The 23,766-nt window shown below is 38.1% G+C and overlaps 1 protein-coding gene across 1 annotated transcript in view; it reads left to right on the top strand.

Annotated features, from left to right (window-relative positions):
- Positions 1-922: 922 nt before the first annotated feature.
- HEATR1 (HEAT repeat containing 1) overlaps positions 923-23,766 on the top strand; it is a 49,175-nt gene continuing 26,331 nt past the window's right edge. The window contains exons 1-20 of the mRNA XM_060108204.1: positions 923-1,015; positions 1,317-1,490; positions 2,061-2,277; positions 4,130-4,271; positions 5,790-5,891; positions 6,348-6,488; positions 7,274-7,485; positions 7,640-7,773; positions 8,943-9,045; positions 9,949-10,059; positions 10,474-10,591; positions 11,692-11,799; positions 14,396-14,491; positions 14,931-15,019; positions 16,139-16,350; positions 16,691-16,812; positions 17,391-17,582; positions 19,233-19,416; positions 19,567-19,703; positions 20,451-20,643. Coding sequence (XP_059964187.1) covers positions 1,349-1,490; positions 2,061-2,277; positions 4,130-4,271; positions 5,790-5,891; positions 6,348-6,488; positions 7,274-7,485; positions 7,640-7,773; positions 8,943-9,045; positions 9,949-10,059; positions 10,474-10,591; positions 11,692-11,799; positions 14,396-14,491; positions 14,931-15,019; positions 16,139-16,350; positions 16,691-16,812; positions 17,391-17,582; positions 19,233-19,416; positions 19,567-19,703; positions 20,451-20,643 — 2,755 coding nt within the window. The 5' untranslated portion in view covers positions 923-1,015; positions 1,317-1,348. The remainder of the gene's footprint in view (positions 1,016-1,316; positions 1,491-2,060; positions 2,278-4,129; positions 4,272-5,789; positions 5,892-6,347; positions 6,489-7,273; positions 7,486-7,639; positions 7,774-8,942; positions 9,046-9,948; positions 10,060-10,473; positions 10,592-11,691; positions 11,800-14,395; positions 14,492-14,930; positions 15,020-16,138; positions 16,351-16,690; positions 16,813-17,390; positions 17,583-19,232; positions 19,417-19,566; positions 19,704-20,450; positions 20,644-23,766) is intronic.

Below are 23,766 nucleotides of genomic sequence, written 5' to 3'. Positions count from 1 at the left end.
AATGGGGAGATAGTGTTACCTGCTTATTCTTTTGTTAAAACTCATCGAATTGCTAAACTGAAGTGTGTGATTTCGTTTGTAAATTACTTCTCACCAGGGTTAGTTTACACCAACCAACCAACAAACAAAAAACAATGCGTGGCCTCCAAGAATGCAAAGTGGAGGAAGGGATGGCCCCCAAGCCCCAGGACGGTTGTGTCCAGAATTTGTGGAGCGGCTCACACCGCGATCAGTAGCTCATCGCCTGAAATTCTCAGCTTCTTTTCGTTTTATAGAGGAGGTAAGAAACAGAGAGATGAGAATTCGGTGTAGCTCACACCGCCCAAAGGCGTTAGCGCGGGTATACGAACCCGGGCTGTGACTTCACAGCTCACAGTTTTGTTTGTTTTGTTTTGTTTTGTTTTGTTTGCGGTACGCGGGCCTCTCACTGCCGTGGCCCCTCCCGTTGCGGAGCACAGGCTCCCGACGCGCAGACTCAGCGGTCATGGCTCACGGGCCCAGCCGCTCCGCGGCATGTGGGATCTTCCCGGACCGGGGCACGAACCCGTGTGCCCTGCATCGGCAGGCGGACTCTCAACCACTGCGCGCCACCAGGGAAGCCCGCTCACAGTTTTAACCACTGCGCGATGCTGCCGGTACCTAGTAAAAGCTGGATACGTATATGTTGAATGAATGATTCCGGCTACAGAACCTTAAAGCACACAAAAGGCCCGCCCAGAAACTGAAACTTCCAGCCACAAGCCAAAAACAGACCACTAGCTCCCAGCTAGCGGACAGCAGATCCCGAGCCTTAAGTCCCGCTCGGCGGAGGGGCGGGGCTTCGCCGCCTGGGGGCGGAGTCTCCTTTTCTCATTCCGGCAAGCTTGTACCTCTTCACTTGCCGTAGTGCCTGAAACCGGAAATTCGCCCGAGGAGTGCTCCACATTTCCGGGAGAGAGCTGGACTTATTGGTAACACGTGGGAGCTGCTGTGAAGATTCGTTGGCTTCTGAGTCCTGCCCCAAGTCGAGCTCCGGGTGAGTAGGAGCTGTGGGTCGGGGTGGTGTACAGGGGAGCGTAAGGTGTCCGTGGGTTTTCGAGTCTCCGCGGAGTCGGGGCTGAGAAACGTTCGGCGCAGTCCCCGGGGCTGTAATTATCTGTTACCGCTGTTGCCTTAGTGTTTGCACCTCCGGCGTCCGCGAGTCCCTGGGCAGCAGGTGATGTGTCCGCGGCCGCGTTGAGTACGGAGGAAAGTTGCTTGTACGTGAGGCATTTGCTGCTTACCGTTAAGCCACCTTTTAATTTTGTAGAGGCTTCTCACGGGGTTATGTTTCTTAGCCTGTGTGTTTAGAAATCCGCTGGCCTGAAAGATGACGTCCTTAGCCCAGCAGCTCCAACGACTCGCCCTCCCTCAAAGTGATCCCAGCCTCTTATATAGAGATGAAGTTGCCTCTTTGTTGTTTGACCCCAAGGAAGCGGCCACCATTGACAGGGACACCGCCTTTGCCATTGGTGAGCTACCCTTTGACTTAGGAAAGCTCTGGGAAGCGTGTGTTTCCTGGATGTTGGTGTATTTTCTTGTTTTCTTTTCTCACCCGCCCTCTTCCTTAGCGGTTTTTAACTTGCTCAGCTGACTTACGTTGTTAAGGGGAAAGAGAATAACAAAAAGCCATGCGCTAGATGCGTGAAATGTATATAGGCAGCGGCATCTGAATGTCACAGGTGATAAACAAGGTTGGGGGGTCATCTAAGCTGTAGAGAGGAGGAACAGTCAAAAGGGGCGGGAGGCTGTGGCTGGAGGGTAGGGGAGGAGTCTTCCTAGGACTGGCCTAATTATTGTATTGAAATTGTATTGTATTGAAAAAAGAAAAAAGGCCCCCTGCCAGAAGGTATTTTCGGTTCTCCTCGTTGGTGAGATGAGATTTATTCTCTATGTTGGAAACTAGAAATCTATATTTGGGACTGTATTACAGATTATATATGCTAAAAGAATTCATAGAGTTTTAGGCGAAAGTAACACTGTAAAAGAGGGGTGAGATGGGTTTGCTCGCCAAGACTTTAAATAAAGTGGCCTTTTTCTAGGATGCACTGGCCTGGAAGAGCTGCTTGGTATCGATCCTTCCTTTGAGCGTTTTGAATCACCGTTGTTCAGCCAGCTAGCAAAAACCTTGGAGCGGAGCGTTCAGACCAAAGCAGTGAACAAACAGCTGGATGAAAACATTTCATTATTTCTTATCCACCTGTCTCCTTACTTCCTGCTGAAGCCGGCACAGAAGTGTCTGGAGTGGTTGATCCACAGGTAGCAAATGGAATTATGGAAATAATTATGGGCTAATAACATTGATCTTTTTAAATTTAAAGTTTAAAGTTGAAAGAAAAATCAGGTGTATTAAGAGTTTAATACGATCTGTATTGGGTGAGGTAAGCATGCCCTTCTACTGTTGACCTCATTTCTGTTGATACTGAGAAGTAGAACTACTGAAGATCTTGAGTAAATAGTCTAGCCTCATTAGTTCTGAGGGGCTTGTGTCAGTTTGCTGTTACAAATTGTTACTGCATATTTGGGGCAAAGGGTGTTATTGAACTTCTTGCCAAAATAACAAAAAAATGGTTTGGGAACAGGGTAAGAGTATTCTCTAAAATACCATAACTTAAGAAAAACGATAATAGCTAATATGTATTGAACATTTGTACACCAGGCCTTGTGGTAAGCACTTTGTGTGCATTATCTCAGCACTCACGACATTCCTGTGGGGAGATGCTTCTCTTATCCCCATTTTACAGTTGAGACGACAGGTGTAGAAGAGTTAAGTTGGCTGAGTCACATGACTGGTAAGCAGAGATGCAAATTTTGTTTCCAAGGTCTGATCTTTACTCTACTTTGGAAATTGTCTCAGTAAGTTTATTCAGTTTATTTTCTCATTTATTTGTATTACATTGGTATTACATCATAGTTGACACATTTTAATTTTTTCTCCTATGTATGTTTTAAAAGTAGAAAGGCTTCCACTTCATTAATTAGAGGCTTGGGGGTAAGGGAAGCCAGTGAATCATTGAGAAAACAAGTGTAACCTGGGTCTTCTCATTATCGTATCATTAGATTCATCAGACAAAAAAAAAAAATCAAACCTGTACTATTTCCCTCTGTCTTCTAGCATTTAATTTACCCCAAATAGATCATTACTGTAAGGAGTACTTTTTGCGTTTGGTTTTGCATTTATTTATTCATGTAACTTATTTATTTAGCAAACATTAAGTTCAATACAAGGATGAATAGGCTGCCCTTTCTTACTGTTTTGAAAGAAATGCCACAATAATGGCGTATACAGAGTTTGGGGCACGTGGTGCTGCCTGAAGTAGTTGAGGAAAGTTTCATGGAGAAAGTGATGTCTTGGCTAGTACTAAAGCCATATTATAGAACTAATAAAAGTCAAGGGGTGTGGTGCTGTAAGAAAGGTACAGGTGAAAGGATAGGAGAGTTTAGACAGATGTAAGAGGGATCACTTGGCTGGGAGAATTAAGAAAAGCATCTTGAAAAAGAATGCATTTGAGCTAGATCTTAAAGGCTAGACAGGATGTAATGGATCTGACAGAATTAATAAATCTGTCTTATGTTATTAGGGTGGCATGACCAATACCAAGTTTTGTAAAGTTCATGGACAAATTAAATATGGTTGTAATTTGATCTTTTTTTTTATTCAGAGAAGGTAATATGATTTTCTTTATAATTAGTCTTCTGGTTTTAGGATTATGATAGTTAGGTGAGGTGAGGAAACTAAGCTGTGGGAGGTGAACTTTGGAGCATGGAGAGAAGCTGAGTGTTGCTGCCTACTTGACCAGTTTGGTTTTCTGTTGGTTTGACTGCAGTGATCCCAAAGTCACGTTAATGTAATAATGGATTTTAAAAAAAGTTGAGAGACGGTGAATGGATGTCAGTTTTGATAGTGAATATTTTAAAATGCTACTGCATGAGAATTGGCAAACCCTGTTGAGTACTTTCATGCCTATGCTTTAAGTGTGCTCTACCTTGCTTATAGTTGTATGGTTGCTTTAAGTGGGTTTAGCTCATTGATAACACCGTTTGGACACGTAAGGAAATACACGCTTATAAGTTTTGTGTCAGTTAGAATTGTTTGCTTTTTTTCCCCCAGGTTCCATATCCATCTTTATAATCAGGATAGCCTCATTGCCTGTGTTCTCCCATACCACGAGACAAGAATATTTGTGCGGGTTATACAGCTTCTAAAAATTAATAATTCAAAGCACAAGTGGTTCTGGTTATTGCCAATTAAGGTATGATTGTTGAATGACACGTATCTATAATCATTGCAAACCTTCATTAAAGGTATAATTTGGAAAAAATTAAGTCTTTGGTGCTCCTGAGGGTAGACCAAGTATTACCTCCATCACTTTTATTTCCTAACTTCCAGTTGAAACTGTTATGAATAATAGCTGGCCTTCATTTAGTACCTGATATCAAGATAGGCAATTTGTATTTTATTATCTTGGATTCTCACAAAATTCTATTTTTACAGATGAGGACAGGTTCAGAGAATTAAGTTACTTGCCAAAGTTCATGTAACTCTGAAGTGGCAGAGTTGGGATTTGAATCCAGATCTGATTATAAAGCTTGTCTTTCCACTATACCATGCTGTCTGGCATTTTAAATTTTGGAACTGAGAAGCTTAAAACAAGTTAGAGGTGAAGATGCATAAAATACTTACAAAAATTAAAGGGATAAGGATAACTTGAAGGACTTCAGAAGTTATTAAAGTTGTGAAGAAGATGCTAGAAAATTAATTTACAGATGAATAATAGTACAGTTGTCTTACAGGATAGCTCTGGCTGAGATCAGATAGCATGATTTTGTAGTAAAACACCTGACTTGCCATTATCACTTTGTTTGCATCTATAGTAGAGGAAAGTAGATGTATGTTGTTAGCAAGAAATTTACTGAATGTTGAGCACGGCGATTCAGGCCAGCAGGAGGGCAGATGGGGATGAAAGTAGGTAAACAGGCTGGGCCTGTGGAATGAGTTAACTTGATGGGTGATGACAGGAGGTCCATGGTCAGAATTAGTAAAAAGAAAGGGAATGGGAATTTTTAATTAGAAGAAAAATTTAAGTGTTTGAATGTAAAGCACTTGAACTTAAAGAATGTTCAAGAAGAGAAGGCCAACCTAGAATAAAGCTTCTTAATCCAACTACTCAACGTTCACTCTGCTAATAACATCAAAATTATTTTTCCCCTTATAGTCTACACCCAGACGCTGCTGTTCTCTAGGCACACTTGTTTCAGGTATCCAAACCCCCATACCTATTAAATTTCACTTCAAATTATTTTTTCATTGATTTATTCAAAATTTATTGAGCACTAATACATGCCATGCACAGTGCTAGGCAGTGGGAAGCGCAGTAGAAGTTGACCGTGTTCCTCTGTTTCTATTACTAGTGTTATTGTGAAGCAGTGACAGATCCATAGCACGTTGGCTCAAAAGCCAAATTTAACCAGTAGAGTTACTAAGAATCTAGAGAATCCAGATTTAGATAAATACATATCAAAACGCAACACGTGATAAGTAAACGTTTTTCATGGAGTACATCCACACTCATTGCTTGGCCTTCTCTTGAATTTCTAAAGTTTGCACAATTTTATGTGTTAATTTCATCTTTACCAACAGCGATAAGGAAAGACTACTTCATATTTATGAACTGCAGCAGTTTGAAGCTGTTACTTTGGTAGGTACTTTAAAAATAATGATGAGTTGATGAATGTCCTAAGTAATAGCTGGTTCTTTCCATCTGTAATAGCAATCTGGAGTGCCCTTAGCTAAAGGAACTTTGGTTACCCACTGCTACAAAGATCTTGGATTCATGGATTTCATTTGTAGTCTGGTGACAAAATCTGTGAAGGTGAGTAGTAAATTGTTTCATGAACATATAATTCCATTAGAAGGTTGCTTCCTCTTCATAAAGAAAACAATTGAAGGCCTTCTCTAGTAACAGTGGGACTTTGAAGAAGTGCCCTTTTCTTAAAGGATCTGCTGTTTTGGAGCATGAGCAGCTTGATCAGTCTTTCATCACCAAAGCTGTTTTTCTACAAAAATAAATTATTCTCTTCCTTGCCAGATTCTATTTACAGTGACTGTTTAAACAAAGACACAGTCTAAAAATGTCAGGAAGGTTGTTCATTCTTGTCATATTTAATTGAACTATTAGAACTATTAGACGTGTTTATGTAATGTTACATATGGGAAAATTAAAGTGTCAGCCTGAAGTAGTTGAGGAGAGCTGTAAATATTTTCATACTTTCATCTGATGGGCCTTTCACTCTTAAAACTGTGTGTGGTTTGTGGTTTTTTTCCCCAGGTTTTTGCTGAGTATCCTGGGAGCTCAGCTCAGTTGAGGGTGCTCTTAACTTTCTACGCTTCTACCATCGTGTCTGCTCTGGTCACCGCCGAGGACTTATCCGACAATATAGTCGCCAAGCTGTTCCCGTATGTTCAAAAGGTTGGCCCCACTCGTGTAAAGTAGATTATTTTGTACCTGAAGGAATTTTCTTGGCTTTTGAAAATTTCACTTAGACATTAATGTTTTTACATTGACAACTTATTTCAGATGTTTAATGAGATTTAATTTATAGGTAAAAAATATGACTTCTTAAAAACTTACCAGAGTGGGATCTTAGGGCTCCTTAGGGATGAATGTTGGCTGTTTGGCCCTGCCATCTTCTCCCAGATCTGTTTTCTTAGCAGTCATGTTACCTCAGTGGAAAGAGAATGGATTAGAAAATCTCTTCAGAGCAGAGGCTCTCTTACCATTCTGTTTGCATTGACTTCTGCTTCTCAGTGTTTCTTCTCCCCAAGTGCCTCATTGCCTCCCACTGTCCCAGATTCCCGATGGAGGAACTGCTTTGCTTCCCACCAGTGTCCCAAAATTACTGTCTTTAATCAGGCACTGTTTTGTTCCTGATTGAAATCTCCTTTACACAGGTGGATGTTTTCATTTAAAAGAAGACTCCTTGGCTCCTGTTAGGATGTGTGGAGGTTTGAGTTGGGAGGCCTTCTGAGATCACTTCTGTTATTCAAGAGACTTGTCTCATTTCCATGTCCCCTCAGGAAAAGGGGCCAACATCTTGATTTTTCACTTCTGAGGAGTGTTGATTCTCAGTGTGTGTTAGGTTGTATTAATCTCTAATTTATGACGTTTCCAATTTGTCAAAGTAAAGTAACATTTTAAGTAGGATAAAATAACACGGTTTGTCATTTTTTCCTTATATTTTAAAATATATTTAGGGATTGAAATCATCTTTACCAGATTACAGAGCTGCAACGTACATGATAATATGTCAGATTTCAGTGAAAGTGACCTTGGAAGATACCTTCGTCAATTCCTTGGCTTCACAGATCATCAAAACACTGACCAGAATTCCCTCTCTGATCAAGGATGGATTGGGTTGCTTGATAGTGCTCCTGCAGAGACAGAAGCCAGAGAGCCTGGGGAAAAAGTACGTATAATTGAATTGACAGTGATATTAATTACAAGTGAATGAAGTTATTTTGAATACTTTTTTTCATAAGATAAATATTACACTATTTTTAAAAATTACCATTCATTGTCTAACTTGTGAAGTCAACATCTTATGTCTTGCTTCTTCAAAGGCCGTTTCCACACTTATGTACTGTTCCTGATCTTGTTACACTACTTCACGGGATTTCTGAAACATACGACATCAGTCCTCTTCTGCGTTACATGCTTCCCCATCTGGTTGTCTCCATTGTTAATCATGTTACAGGTATGTGGTTTTACATGTTGTGTCCAGAAACTTCCTTTCTCAGATGCGATTCTCTTAAAATAGGAACCACATCCTTGTTAATATCTTTAAGATATTTAGAGTTTCTGCTAATTGTTTTTGTGTAATGTATCTATTTTTCTGAATAGAGAAACATTTGAGGTGGGGAGCAGGCTTAAAGGAAATCCTTGTTAAATGAGTTATATGCTCAGTGTTTTGTTTTTTTTTTTAATATGTGTTCTCACACAGTCTCTACATGAAAAAGACTGGAATTATTTTAAAACAAAACACATTACTCAGTAAAACTTTCCCTTCTCATTTAGGTATTTAATGAACTTTAGTGATTCATTTACAGTAAATATCCAGTTGCCAAAACAGTTTTTCTCCCTTGAGTCATTGAAAATATAAGATCAAGAAAATCTCATGCATGAAAATCCAAATTTAAAAAAAGCCCAAAAGTTACTAGAAGGTGATTATTTGCATTATACGTTTTTCACCCTTCAATAAATATAGAAAGACAAGGAAGAAATACTTGGTAGTGTTGCTACTGGACTAAGAAAGACATACTAAGAAAGTCATTTCTAAAGTTATATCCATTTACTGGAAAACAGGATTTGCTTAACTCCATCTCAGTTTAAACGTGAGTTTCAGAAACATGACTAGCACGAATGAAAGTGTACTTTTCCTGTTCTGATGGTGATGAGTAATAAAGCCAGGGCTCACGTTCATTCATAAATGTGGGATGGAAGATGACCACTCTTGGTTCTGTAAGGACGCTTTGAGATGAAGTTTAGCCTGTATTCAGGATGGTTTATTAAGATGTAGATTCAGGTCCCAACTTCACCGCTTGTAGTATGGCCTGGGGAAAGACTATATTCTTTGGACTTCTGTTTCGTTCACGAGAGAGTCATGATAGTACTTGTTTTTAAAAAAATATAGAGAATTTCAGGTAAAGGATAAATGAGGGTGATGTATACAAAAGTGGTTTGAAAAGATATAAATGACTAAACAGGTGAAGTACACTTTTGAAAATAGGTAAAAAGCTGGATGTCATTATATATATGTTTTAAAGTTATTCCTGTAGAAAGATTTTCTGCTGTAAAAAAACTTAATAGCATACCCATGCGGGAAAAGTTTTCCCCAATCAATTTTAATTTGTTATATATGCTAAGGAGAAGAAACTGAAGAGATGGACGGTCAAATCTATAGGAGACTCTTAGAAGCCATACTTACAAATATATACCTGAAGAACAACTTAGACCATTTGTTGGCTAGGTAAGCTGTTACTTTTGACATGCTTTTGATTTGTATTTTTGTGGCTTAATATTCTTTTCAGGGTTGGCTAACAGTTTTCCAGTATCCCTTTATAATGTATTTCCTGCTTTGTCTATGCCATTTCATCTAATTATAAGTACTTAATCCAATAATTGTGGCAACAGAAAAGGTAATTTCTCTTGTTTGTCTTTAGTGCTTCTATGTGGTCATGGAAAGTTAATAGTGAAACTAAATTTGGGTTATACTACATGTAATTTGTGGTGGTTTAAAATTCCCTAGTACTAAGTGGACCAAAATGCCTGAAACAATACATCACAGTTGGTAATCAGTAAATATCAATTAGAAACTTAATATTGAGGGTTGGCATGAAGTAAAGATAGTTCGGCCTCCCGTTTTCTTTTCTTATTTGAAGGGCAGCTCGATGCATTGAACAGAATGTAGTCGTGGTGGTCGGATGTAGGTTTAAATCTTAGCGCCTCCGGCTAGTAGAATAGTAAGTTCTGACAGGCTGCGTGGACCTCGGTTTGCCGTTGTGTGTCGTTGGGCAGGTACCTACCTGGTGGGCGTGTCATTTGTGTCTCTTGCTGCCATGGTTGGCTTGTGAATCCAATGAGGTTAACTATGCAAAGTACTGTTGAGAGCTTGGCTCTGGAGTCAGACGGGTGGAAAACCTGCTCTACTTTTTATGGCTCAATAGGGCTCACTGAGCATTGCCTCTTGTTGCTGTTCTTGTTTGACCTCAGGCAAATTATAAGACTTCTTAGTCTGAGCTTTTGTATCTGTAAAATGAGTCTAATTTCTATCTTGTAGAGGTCTGACAGAGAATATTTCTAAAGCACCTAGAACGTAGTAGGTATTCAATAAATAGTAACTCATGTCTGTGGTATTTGTTTTGTTCTGCAGCCTTCTTTTTGAGGAGTATATTTCATATAGCTCACAGGAAGAAATCGATTCTAATAAAGTATCTTTGCTTAATGAGCAGTTTCTTCCACTTATCAGACTTGTAGAAAGCAGGTGAGTTGTGTGTGTGTTTGTGCCCTTCTTAATGTGTACCTCTTGTTTTATAAAGAGATGATTCACAAGTCACAACTTAATATAGTGAATGAATTGTAAGGGTACTGTTCTTCTTTTCTACTTTTCAGGAAGGGACAATTATAGGATTTAAATATATTTGAAATATAAGGGAAAATAGGGGTTGTGTGGGGACTATGGAGAGTATAATTTTTTTATATAGACTTTTTGTTGTTGAAAGAGTCATAGTAACAAACTTGATCAATATCATTTGGTTTTACGTATTCCATTTGTCAAAAATTTAAGTCTCAATCTCAGTAATTTAAAAAATTATATTTTTTTCTTTTATACATATATAGTGTGTGGGGTTAATAACTTTGTTAAGAATAATGAACTAACTCTTTAATTTCATCCCAGATATCCCAAAACATTAGATGCCGTATTAGAGGAACGCCTAAAGGAAATTACAGACCTAAAAAAACAGGAGCTTTTCCACCAATTTATCTCTCTTTCTACAAGTGGTGGAAAGTATCAGGTAACTTTTTTTTCAGGGGAATTATGACACTTACGGGTATTTGTGTGGTTAGTTGAAGAGCTCCGGAAGGAAATTTGCTACTTTACTTCTGTTTGGGAAGTTTCATAGAGAGAGAAGATTTTATACAGTTTGCCTAGTTAGCTGAAGTAAGACTCTGAGGCAGGAATTAAGTAATTAAGGAATTAAGTACAGTAATTTTTAGATAACTGTGAACCTGATACTTATTTCTGGAAAAGCATTGTTTGGAAATTTTTTATATGATGCTCATTAACAATCACCAAAACATGGCCTAACTTAGGTTTCTAGTGTTTCTTATCTTTCTCCTGTACCCTTATCTTTCAAGTGCAGTACCCACCAGCCACGTGTGGCTATTTAAGTCATTGATTAGGAAAAGGGAAGTGGATTTTGTTTCATGATTATGTTAGAACTTAAGAAATGTTCTGGTGATTCACCCTAAGTCTTTATACTAGAAGTTAGACATTTAAGTAGTTCTTATAATTAGCCTTGAAAATAAATGTTAGGAAGAGAAATATGGTTGTTTGGGTTTTTCTCTTCCATAATTAGACTTTCGTCTTTAATGGTATTTCATTTCCAAAACCATATGTTGATAGACTTCCTTTGTAGTCTAGTTATCAATACATAAATAAAGTTGTCACTAATTTGAGTGTCACTGTTAACATCATTTAGATGAATCGCATTCTCTTCAGTGATCAATTTTTTTGATTTATATTTTCATTTAGGCGCTAATACAGTGATTTATCTTAGGTGCTTTTCACCTTGGAATCAGATATACATAAAGAATACAAAATTACTGCATAGAATTACTTCACTAATTTAAACCTACATGTAGACACAAGTATACATGAAATCACAACATTCACAAAACAAATTTTTATCTGCTGTTACTCATACTATGTTCTGGAGACAAAGATTTTGCTTTACTTTTTACTTTCAGTTTGGTGTACTTTTTGGTTTCTGAAATTAGATGGTTGTTATTGAATAAGTTGGGCAGCTCGGGGTGGTTTTCTCTGGTTCTTCTTGATCATGTGCTCCTCAGATTGAATGGTGAGATCATGTGGTAATTGTGCTGAATCCTGTAGTTTTTAGCAGATTCTGATACCTCCTTGATGCTCAGTCTGAATCATCCACTTGCTCCGGTGAGACTTCTGGCCATTAATCATCTGAAAAATGTCATGACAACATCAAAGGTTTGTGTCAGATAGCCTTCATTTGTGATGTTTTTACCCTTATGATGAGCAGTGTAATTCTAGAATAAGAAATTGAATTTACCACCTAGAATCAATACTGTTTAATTATAGAGATAAGCCTAATAAAGAATATGGGCATTCATTGGACAAAGATTTAGGACCATACATGCCAGAAGCCACCATTTTAACCTGTATATGTTTCCACGTTGCAGATGATTAGGTTAGCTTTAGTTGAGAGTTTTTCAACCTGGGATTTATAGATTAATTTACAGAGGGTCATAAATTATCTGAGAATTTTTTAGTTTTGAAATTTGAATTTGATAGTCTTAAGTTTAACATGAGTGTATTTGGGGACATCAGAATGATAGCTTTTGGAGCCCTGTTCATGATTTCGGTACCTGCCAGTTGCATTTGGCTTTAAAATTTTGGTGGCTCCTAATAGTAAGTACAGAAGCTGACTTAATTTGTAAATAAAGCCTTTATAACAAAGTGATATTTTACAAAGACATTGCAGTGATTCAGATAGAGCAGTATTTTCCAAACTTTAGTCATTCAAGCAAATTTTTTGCTATATTAGCTGACCACTGATGTTATTATTTTTTTAAATTTTTCTTTAGTTTCTTTTAAATGGACTCATTTTTTTCACATAGCTTTCTTTTTTTTAAATTGAGTTATGGTTGATTTTCAATATTTCAAGTGTACAACATAGTAATTCAATATTTTTATAGATTATACTTCATACAAAGTAAATACAAAATATTGACTATATTCCCTGTGCTATGCATTACATCCTTGTAACTTAATTTATACCTAGTAGTTTATACTTCTTTATTCTCTTCATCTATTTCACGTAGCTTTTAAATCATGCGTTTGAAGTGCTAATTGTATGTACATTTTACTGTAGGTAATACAGTTTGAAATAAGAATGTTCATCTGTTAACATCTAAAATCATCTCATGTACTACCGTTTGCATATTTGGAAAATTTCTAGACTAGAGAAAAATGCTACCAGAGTTTAGTTTCTCCATAGCACATAGTAATATAAACACACTGAACTCTAAACTTGTGTCATGGCCATTAAAACCAGATTCATATTACAAGTAGAATTTAATTTCAGCTAATCATAATTACCACGTTAAGTTTATTTAATTTTGAATTTTACTGTTTTTTCTTTAGTTTTTTTGCTTTTCAATTGGTAATTTAAAAAATATTTTTAAAATATTTTCTCTTATATTTTTGAAGAGTTATACTTCATTTTTAAAATGGTAGATGTATTCAAATTTGAAAAATATTGCTTGGCTTAATTCATTTCTGATCTGGTACAAATTGTGTTTCTTTCATAAATCGCTGGTAGGTTTGTCTCATTGATTTGTTGGATAATTAAACTCAGTGAATACTGTTCTTTGTTGTAATAGGAAGATTTCAGTGCCTAGAATAAAAAGCGAGATTCCTGGAATCTCCTAATATTCTTGAAACCATTCTTATCCTTCCTGGTTTTACTCTTAATCCCGTCCTACCCTGTCCTCCTCTGGATTTGTTAGTTTTTTCAGTGAAGGGCAATGTATACATTCAACGTACAGGCTTTAGTATTGTAATTGCAGTTAATGTCTGTCTTTGCATGCTTTGATTTCCTTTTCCCTTCTCTGTTAATGTATGGACATAGGTTCTGTTCTGTTCTCGAATTCCAGATTGAGCTATTTGGCTACTTGTGAGCTTTTGAGAAAATTTTGGCATTTGGCATTAAACTTGGACTTCAGTTTTGTGAATTTTAGGGATTTTACTTTTTGTCTCCCAACCTTCTGACCTACATTATTTTCTGTGGGATTATTTACTTGTTTTTTTTTTCACCACCTACAGGTAGAGGTATATTCAGTTTGGTTAGCAGTCTTATTTTTCTGTTATTGTGAATGATTTTATGCTTTATTTTCTTTTGTTACTTAAAAGAAAAATATGAACTTTTGGGGGCAGACTTCACTGTCATCAGCACGTGTCATCATCCTTGTAAAAACCTTGAAAATTAAAAGCTAACTTTTAACACTGCTTACTATGTCTAAAGCACTGTTTTAAGTATTGATATGTATTTTTTGATCCTGTAACAACCCTTTGAGGTAGGTATTATTATTAGCCCTATTTTATAGATGAGAATAATGAGACCTAGGAAGGTTAAGTAACTTGCTCAAGGTCGCACAGCTAGTAAGTGGTGGAACTGGGATTTAAACTTAGACATTCTGGTTCTTTAGTTTGTGCTCTCCCAAAATCTAGGTTCTCATTTTAACAAGATGAGCTCATTAATGCAAAAATTGTATTTTAATTGCACATCTTATTATATTTTCAATGGAAACTGGAAAGATTTTGTACCAAACAATTATTCATCTAAGAAGGACTTCTAGAGCTTGCCTAGTTCAACGCAAGTGTGCTTAGTTTTGAATTCGCATCCAGGGCAGCAGAACCTGTGTTCCTTAACTGGAATTCTGGAGTGCTTTTCACAAAACCATACTTCCTTTCTAATGTAAAGTCTTCAGAGGTTTTAGCAACAACTAAATTAAACAACTAAATTAAACAACTAAAAAAATTAATATTTTTTTCTATTGCTCAGGAGAGTATCGATGAGTCTTTCATTAAAGAAGCTATTTTAACCCGATTAGGTGATGATAGCATAGATGTTGTCTTGTCAGCTATAAGTGCATTTGAGGTGAGTGAATTTGTTGTTCATTGACATGCATGTTTTGTTTGTAAATATTTACTTACCCTTCTCACATGAATCTCTGCTCTAGGCAGCAGCATATTTGGAAATTATTCTTTCACTGGAAATTTGTTCTGTTGAGAGCACAGACTTAAGCCTGGTTGGGGAAAGCACATGGGAGTAATTAGATTATACAACTTTATATATTTGGAAGTTCTTTTAAAAAGGAAAAGTGCTTTGTGAATTTTTATCAGTAGTAAATACGTAGGGATCCTGGGAAATTGGATCCTGAATGGCACTTTTGCGAAATTGCTCTCAGAACTTTTAAATTATGCTGGAATTGTTGGGAGATAAATTCTTTATAATTCATAATTTTTTAAAGTTTGTTTAACAAGCACCATATTTGAAGCAAGCAAAGATTTACTTATGGGTATTTTTTTCTCTCTAGATTTTCAAACAACAGTTTAGTTCAGAAGTGACAGTTTCAAATCTCCTGAATCTCTTTCAAAGAGCAGAACTTTCAAAAAATAGGGCATGGTATGTATTTGTATCTCCTTATACAAATAAATTAATGAAATTCTTTTCTTTTTAATAAACATATTTATTTATTTATTTATTTATATTTGCCTGCGTTGGGTCTTCGTTGATGGGTGCAGGCTTTCTCTAGTTGCGGCGAGCGGGCTTCTCATTGCAGTGGCTTGTTTTGTTGCGGAGCACGGGCTCTGGGCGCACGGACTCACTCATTGTGGCTCGCGGGCTCTAGAGCGCAGGCTTAGTAGCTGTGGCGTACAGGCTTAGTTGCTTCATGGCATGTGGGATCTTCCCGGAACAGGGATTGAACCCGTGTCCCCTGCATTGGCAGGTGGATTCTTAACCACTGCGCCACCAGGGAAGTGCCTGAAATTCTTATATCAAGTTCACTTTTATTTGGGTTTGTATGGATTTGTTGTAATATTCTCTATGTTTGAAATTTTTCTTAATAAAATGGAAAAAGAAGTGTATAATGTATGATATAATACTGAGATCTGGGAAGTAGGATGGGAAGGAGCTTTAATTTTTTACTTCATATAATGTATTTCTATTTTACAAGGATAATATATTACACTTTATAATTAAAACAATTACAAATATATTAAGTAAAAAATAGGCTCAGAGGCACATGATACCTTCTGTAATGTTTTGATGAGCTTTTGTTATTTCATTTTTGGCACCTAAGCTTTTTGCATGGAAAAGTGACTAAGCTCCTTAGAGGATGAGAGCATGTCTTACAGGTTTTTGTGTCCTATTTAGTTCTTAGGATATAGTATATGTTCAGATAATATTTTTTGAACTAATGAGTGAATCTCTGATTTCTAGTGGAGTTGAGATGTATAGTGTGATATGTTTTATGTTACGGGCCCAGCTGCTCCGTGGCATGTGGGATCTTCCCGGACCGGGGTACGAACCCGTGTCCCCTGCATTGGCAGGCGGACTCTCAACCACTGCACCACCAGGGAAGCCCTTAGCATGGATTTTAAGTGATATTTTGATGTTTCTCAATAATGTGTTTGGTAAAGAGACCAGGATGGTGTCAGTTGAGCTGGAAAAATGTAACGAGTTTTTGCTGAACTGAAGTCTCTAATGTGTCTCAACTAAATGTGTTTATGTATCTTTTAGGTACAATGTGCTTGAGATAGCAGCAGACATACTAATTAAAGCAGAGATACTGAGTGAAAATGATCAGTTGTCGAATCAGGTGGTGGTGCACCTGCTGCCATTTATGGTCATCAACAATGATGATATGGAATCTGCTGAGATGAAAATGGCTATATATTTATCAAAATCAGGAATTTGCTCTCTGCATCCTTTATTAAGAGGCTGGAAAGAAGGTAAGAAATTCAGTTGTTTTTTAGAAAAAGTGAGCAGGTGACACTTTAAAAAAAGATAACCATAATTAAAAATTGGCAGTGATTGTTATTTGAAATTGTTCATTGTGTTACATTCCAGCAAGATATTTTAAAATTTTTGCTAATATGGCAAGTATACAGTGAAAAGGACAGTGACCCACTGAAGAATTTGTAATTTTATGAAAAGAAAAATAAAAAGCAAACCTTCATAGGAAAATTGTAAAACTTTTGCCTACATTCTTTACTTGACATGATATTTAGGTGAGTGTTAGTAACATAAGGGCCCTCTGGTGTTCAATTCTTTTTTTTTTTTTTTAAACAGCTCTTGAAAATGTGATTAAAAGCACAAAGTCCGGAGAACTAATTGGTGTAGCAAGTCAGAAGATGATTGAGTTGCTGGCTAACAATATAAATTCAGGGGATCCCTCTTCAATGTTAAAGATGGTAGGTATGTTGTCAAAGTCAACCCCCTGGGTTTCCTTCTCATAATCTTATTGGATTCTCAGTGTTTGCTTTACTAGATTCTTCTTCTTTTTTTAAAATAACTTTTCCATTCTTGAGTACTTTGTTTTAAAAACACAGTGTTTAGTATATATTTTGCAGATTGTCTGAAATCCTTAACATTTTATGTAATTTATTTCATCCTGGTTGTATATTGGACCAGTAGGAATATAATGTCTACTTTTTAACCTTTTTTCCTCTCATGTAAAATATTAAAGTCATATTTTTTGTTAAAATAGCAAAATATAATCTAAAAGAGGAGAAATTTTCTTTTGCCTTAGTAAATCTTTTAAGGGCATAAAAACATCCAGTTGGCAAGTGCAGTTGTGTTCGTTATAATTTCTGAAATTACTTATTTTTCTGGTTACCCAGAAATCAATGCTTACTACTTTTTTAAGGTTTTGTATTTATCACTTCACTCTAAATATGAAATACATGATACCTAGATTGGCAGAGGTAGAAAAAAATTGTTCTTATGCAAACCAAGAGCTACCATTCACGGAGTCTGTCTGTTTTTCAAGGTGGAGGATTTAATAAGTGTTGGAGAAAAGGAGTCCTTTAGCCTGAAGCAGAAAGTGACTTTTCACGTGATCATGGCTGTACTTGTCTCCTGCTGTTCGTCTTTAAAAGAAACTCATTTTCCATTTGCGACAAGAGTCTTCAGTTTGTTGCAGAAAAAAATAAAGAAGCTCGAAAGTGTCGTAACTACAGTGGTAAGGAGTGCAAACTCTCTGGAAAGTTGAATGTTAGAAGAAAAGTGACTGCCTGGCTTGTTAATCACAGCAGAACCGAAAATCGGGGGCTGAGATGCTGAGTCTTTGGATTCTAGGGGTGAAATGTGAGGCAGCCTTGGGTAGCAGTAGATAGTGGGTTAGGTGCTGTCTTCCTTTTGCAAGAAATTTAATTGAATCATGGAATTTCACATTTGTGGTGTTTGTGTCTGATAGTTGACTCTCCCCTGTATCATCTTTATTGGTAATTATCCAAGCTATACTTAACTATATCTAGTGGTGAGGAATTCACTAGATATATTAGTGCTTGAATAAAGTATTGTTTCATTCTGTTGTTTACTAGAATAGATCTTTTGTATTATTTTAATTTGGATTTTGCCAGCATACTATTATCTTTGACAGTCTTACTAAGGAACATGTTTCAGTTTTTGATATTTTTACCAAACACCACACCTTGGGGTTATAGATTATTTCTTTTAATATCTGCCATAGAATAGTGTCTTGTATTTAATAGTGTCTTGTTTTTATTTGTTCTCCAGACTTCAGAGGGTTCCTTGTTGTAGGAGATGCTCAACAAATCCCATCTTTTTGACGTTCACTTATACTCTCAGGATTTTATAAGTTCTGGTCATAGCCATTATAGCTAAATTTATGTAAACTTTAAGAGACTGAATCTTCATATTTTAAAAAGTAACCCAGGGAATTCCCTGGCAGTCCAGTGGTTAGGACTCAGCACTCTTTTACTGCCAGGGCCCAGGTTTGATCTCTGGTCGGGGAACTAAGATCCTGCAAGCCACATAGTGTGGCAAATAAATACATACATACACACCCACATACCCAGATGAGCCCTTCCTAACTTCTTTATTTTTTTGAAACTGTGGTGACCTGGACTGTATTTGTTCTCAGTGGTAAAGTGTGGCCAAATCGAGTGTTTTATACACATGTAGATAACAGGTGGTTTTATATTTGATGCCCTTTCTGAGAGGCCCGAGCATCTTTTCGGCGGTAGCAGCACTTTGAGCCAATGAAATCCCTCACTAGAGACATTATCTTGAAAGTCTGGCTTTGGGTTATTTTACTACCAAGTTATTATTCTGCGCTCACCTTTATGGAGTCTCGTTCGTTGTTTTCCTGCACCATTTCTCATGCTTGCTTTTGGCGCTTGTAGTGTAATATCTAAACACCTTAACGTTTTGCTTCTTGTTTAGAATCATCTGCAAGTTTGGGGATTTGACCATGTACCTTCTTCAGTTAAGCAGTAAAAGTATGAAATGAGAAAAGTCCCTTTAAGGATCTCTTGGAAATCCAGTACCTTATTTTTCTGTTTAGAAACGTGCCTACCCTTTATTTGACAAGGATAAATTATATGAATAACATTTGTTTTTAGGGACGGTGTTTTAAGAAAACATAGATAAAATGAAGCCATGATGAACTTATTTGTGTCTTGTGAATAGTGATGGTTAGATCTCTTTAAAAATCTGATTAAAACTATTATTCCTCTCCCCACCCAAATATACATGTAGACAAAATTTTGCAAATTACCCAGTCATATAGCCATTGCAGTCCATCTGTATAACCCATGTTCAGAACCCCTTTAAACTTGTGCTATTTTTACTTCCTTTAACATTTTAGGAGATCCCCTCAGAATGGAATTTTGAGCTGATGATGGACAGAGGGATACCATTGGAGCTGTGGGCACATTATGTAGAACAGCTCAAGACTGCCCGGAGGATTGCTGTGGAGGACTCAGTTTTACTCGTGTTTTCACTGAAAAATTTTATTCATGCACTAAAGGCTCCTAAATCTTTTCCTAAAGGTAGGACAAGCTGTGAATCTTTTGAATGTGATACTGTGGAAAACTGAGTTATTGATTCCGCAACTTGTTCTTTGTCTTGAATGAGAAGTTCCCAGCGGTGTATTCGCATAAATTTATGCACCGTTTCTCCTTCTCTTCACATCCCCGTAGACAATACCTGGTGGAATCCTGAACAGCTGAAAGAAGACAGCAGAGACTACTTGTGTTTGCTCATCGGGCTCTTCGAGATGGTTCTCAATGGTGCTGACACGGTCCATTTTCGGGTTCTGATGAAACTTTTTATGAAGGTACTAGCTCACCTTTTTCAGGCAGACTCTCCCCTTGAAGAAGATGTTGTAGATCTTTGAGTTATGACAGTTTTTAATGAACATGAAAGTAGACTTTTAGACAGTGACGAGCATGTGGTGATGGATGCAGACCCTGTAAAGCAGTGCTGATTCGTGACACCCGTCGGTAGGTTGAACGGAGACTGACATTGCTGCCGGCCTCCTCATGTGTTAGGCCTGCTCAGGTGTTTAATAATCACGATGGCCAGATATGTTGAGTTGACTACTGTCATTACCAACGAGAAACTGCAGTTCAGAGAGGTGATTTAGGATATGCAGTCGCTCAGTGAAGAGATTGCATCACGGCACCGTGACCTCCGTGCGGCCACGCCCAGTGGTCAGTTCTTCGCTCTTGTCTTACTTGCCCTCTCGACAGCATTTGACGCAGTTGACACTGCTCACCCCACCCTCACGGTACTTCCGTAGAGGCTTCCCGACATCACTTTTGTCTTGGTTTTCTGCTTGGCAACCTCATCCTTTCCATTGTTGTTAAATGTGTTCTAGTGCAAAATGATAGTGAGTCGTCTGAATTCTTGCACACCCTTCCCAGTCGGTTAAAGTACCAAGCAGAGAATAATTTTAAGTGACTAGAGAAAGCAAAACGTTGCAATAAATTGTTTTCTGTAATTATACACTAGTGGAAAGAGGATTTGGGACCAGCTTATGTGAGTAAAAATTAAACTTCACTGTGTTTTGTTTTTAATTTAGGTACATCTAGAAGATGTTTTCCAGTTATTCAAGTTCTTTTCTGTTTTATGGACCTATGGTTCTAGCCTTTCAAATCCACTTAACTGCAGGGTGACAACAGTGCTGCAGACTCAAGCTCTTTATGCGGGCTGTGCAATGCTCTCTTCTCAGAAAGCTCAGTGTAAACATCAGCTGGCATCCGCATCTTCTCCAGGTACTACAAGTAGCAGCGTTCTGTTCCGTCGTGACCTGATGGTAATGCTTTCTCCACGTGTGGTGTGTGAAGGTTGTAGTTTGGAGAATTTCTTTTTATTTTTTTATTAGTGTGGGTGCACACTCTTTCTGTCTATGTATGTATGTATTTGTGTGCATATGTATTTTTGTGTATTTGTAGACTGTTTTGGTTACTTCTAAGTATTGCTTTTAAGTTCTAAACATCAATGGCAAAATCTCACCAAAACAGATAATTAAAATGGCAGGTGGTTAATCATGGGTTTTTAATATCCATCTTGTTCATTTTTTGAATAGTAACTGGGCTGTCTAGGGAAGCCAAACCATCGTAATACAATTCAGCATTCAACTGATTAATTATTAAATTGGTCTCCATTCAAGCAACCCTCCTGGATTTATCTCTTTTATCAGGTATAAAGTAATTTTCAGGTTGGGCGCTCACTAATGAAACACCCAAAAATAAAACTTCTGTTTTTATAAAGTAAATTGTAAATTTTGCAAAAGATGCAGAATTTCCTGAAGTTGATAAACATGCTGTTGAGAAGTGGATTGACTTGCAAAGCTATTGACAAATAAGAGGATCTATCAGAATTAGACCCTATAGTGATTGAAGATGAGAAAGTTGATGAGGATGATGGAATCATTTAAGTATCAGAGGAATGAGAGTGGCCTGTGAAGAATTTGAACATGCTCTTTTTTTTTTTTTTTTTTGCGGTACGCGGGCCTCTCACTGTTGTGGCCTCTCCTGTTGCGGAGCACAGGCTCCAGACACACAGGCTCAGCAGCCATGGCTCACGGGCCCAGCCGCTCTGCGGCACGTGGGATCTTCCCGGACTGGGGCACGAACCCGTGTCCCCTGCATCGGCAGGTGGACTCTCAACCACTGCGCCACCAGGAAAGCCCTGAACATGCTCTTGATTAAGTTTTTTATTCCCAAATCACTTGTTATAAATGTTCTATGAAAGCAAAGTGAATGATCGTACATTTTCCCCAGAACAATTTCTCAATATTTATCTTTTATTAGCTCCTTGAAAGAGCACATAATTACAGTTGTAACCAAAATTTTGTTATATGTGAGATAGATATACAATTTTAAGTTTTACTTATACAATAAAATCCCATGAATGTAATTTTTTCTCCACTACTTACTGAAATATTGCAGTCCCTTTTTTAGGTGGATTTACTTTTTTTTTTTTTTTTACAACTTTATTGGAGTATAATTGCTTCACAATGGTGTATTAGTTTCTGCTTTATAACAGAGTGAATCAGTTATACATGTACATCTGTTCCCATATCCCTTCCCTCTTGCATCTCCCTCCCACCCTCCCTATCCCACCCCTCTAGGTGCTCACAAAGCACCGAGCTGATCTCCCTGTGCCATGCAGCTGCTTCCCACTAGCTATCTAGTTTACATTTGGTAGTGTATATATGTCAGTGCTACTCTCTCACTTTGTCCCAGCTTACCCTTCCCCCTCCCCGTGTCCTCAACTCCATTCTCTACGTCTGTGTCTTTATTCCTGTCCTGCCCTTAGGTTCATCAGAACCTTTTCTTTTTGTGTTTTAGATTCCATATATATGTGTTAGCATACGGTATTTGTTTTTCTCTTTCTGACTTACTTCACTCTGTATGACAGACTCTAGGTCCATCCACCTCACTACAAATAACTCAATTTTGTTTCTTTTTATGGCTGAGTATTCCATTATATATATGTGCCACATCTTCTTTATCCATTCATCTTTTTTTTTTTTTTTTGCTGTACGCAGGCCTCTCACTGCTGTGGCCTCTCCCATCGCGGAGCACAGGCTCCGGACACACAGGCTCCGCGGCCATGGCTCGCGGGCCCAGCCGCTCCGCGGCATGTGGGATCCTCCGGGATCGGGGCACGAACCCGTGTCCCCTGCATCGGCAGGCAGACTCTCAACCACTGCGCCACCAGGGAGGCCCTCCATTCATCTTTTGATGGACACTTAGGTTGTTTCCATGTCCTGGCTATTGTAAATAGTGCTGCAGTGAACATTGTGGTACATGACTCTTTTTTTTTTTTTTTTTTGCGGTATGCGGGCCTCTCACTGTTGTGGCCTCCCCCGTTGCGGAGCACAGGCTCCGGACGCGCAGGCTCCGGACGCGCAGGCTCAGCGGCCATGGCTCACGGGCCCAGCCGCTCCGCGGCATATGGGATCCTCCCAGACCGGGGCACGAACCCGTATCCCCTGCATCGGCAGGCGGACTCTCAACCACTTGCGCCACCAGGGAGGCCCCATGACTCTTTTTGAATTATGGTTTTCTCAGGGTATATGTCCTGGGCATTTTTTAAACTTTTTGAATGAATACATTGTAAGCATCTTTCTATATTAATAAATATAGAATTATATGTATTTTTTAAATGTCTGCAGAATATTTTGTGTGGATATACCATAGTTTATTAAAATAGTTGTCTACTGTTAAACTTACGAGTTTTGAAAAATACGAAGTCATAAGTAGTTAGATTTTCTAATTAGGTGTGAAATGTGCTATCCTTTGGCATCAAAGGCAGTGGCTTCTGAGGAATATATGCCTCTTTGTACGTAGCATGACCAAAGGACCTAACTTTTCCTCTGGTATTGCTGCAAGACGGGCTCCCTTCCTACTCCTGCTGTCTCGCCTTCTGTCATCTCCCCACTTCCTGAAGTACTTTTGCATTTATGCTGCCTAGGTATGTCACAGTTACTCCACTGAAAACAGGAGAGATGCACTCTGTTCTTCATGGAAGCTCAAGGACCACTAGAGTCCCCCAGGGCCTCAAGTAAAGGGCTGCTTCCTCATTGCACCTGTCCTCAGAGCACTCCACTGTGAATCCACAGTGAGCTTCTAGCCATACCTTTTCCCTTAGGAGTCTAGGAAGTGTTGGCTGGTATTTGTTTTCATACATTTACAAGAAAATATTATGCTGTGCAAAAGAAAAAGGGTTTGCAATATTAATGTAATTTTATGAGTTAACTTTCTGTCAGTGGCTTGGGAATCTAACCAGTTTTTTTACTTTCTGTGCAAATATGTATTCCAGCTCAGGCTTGCATAGAGCAAATCTTTGCTAAATGAATAAGAGTTTAATGTTTGTAAGCTGGAGGC

This window comes from Mesoplodon densirostris, chromosome 1 (assembly GCF_025265405.1).
Source record: "Mesoplodon densirostris isolate mMesDen1 chromosome 1, mMesDen1 primary haplotype, whole genome shotgun sequence".
Classification (NCBI taxonomy): domain Eukaryota; kingdom Metazoa; phylum Chordata; class Mammalia; order Artiodactyla; family Ziphiidae; genus Mesoplodon; species Mesoplodon densirostris.
This window is presented reverse-complemented; position numbering and strand designations above follow the sequence as displayed.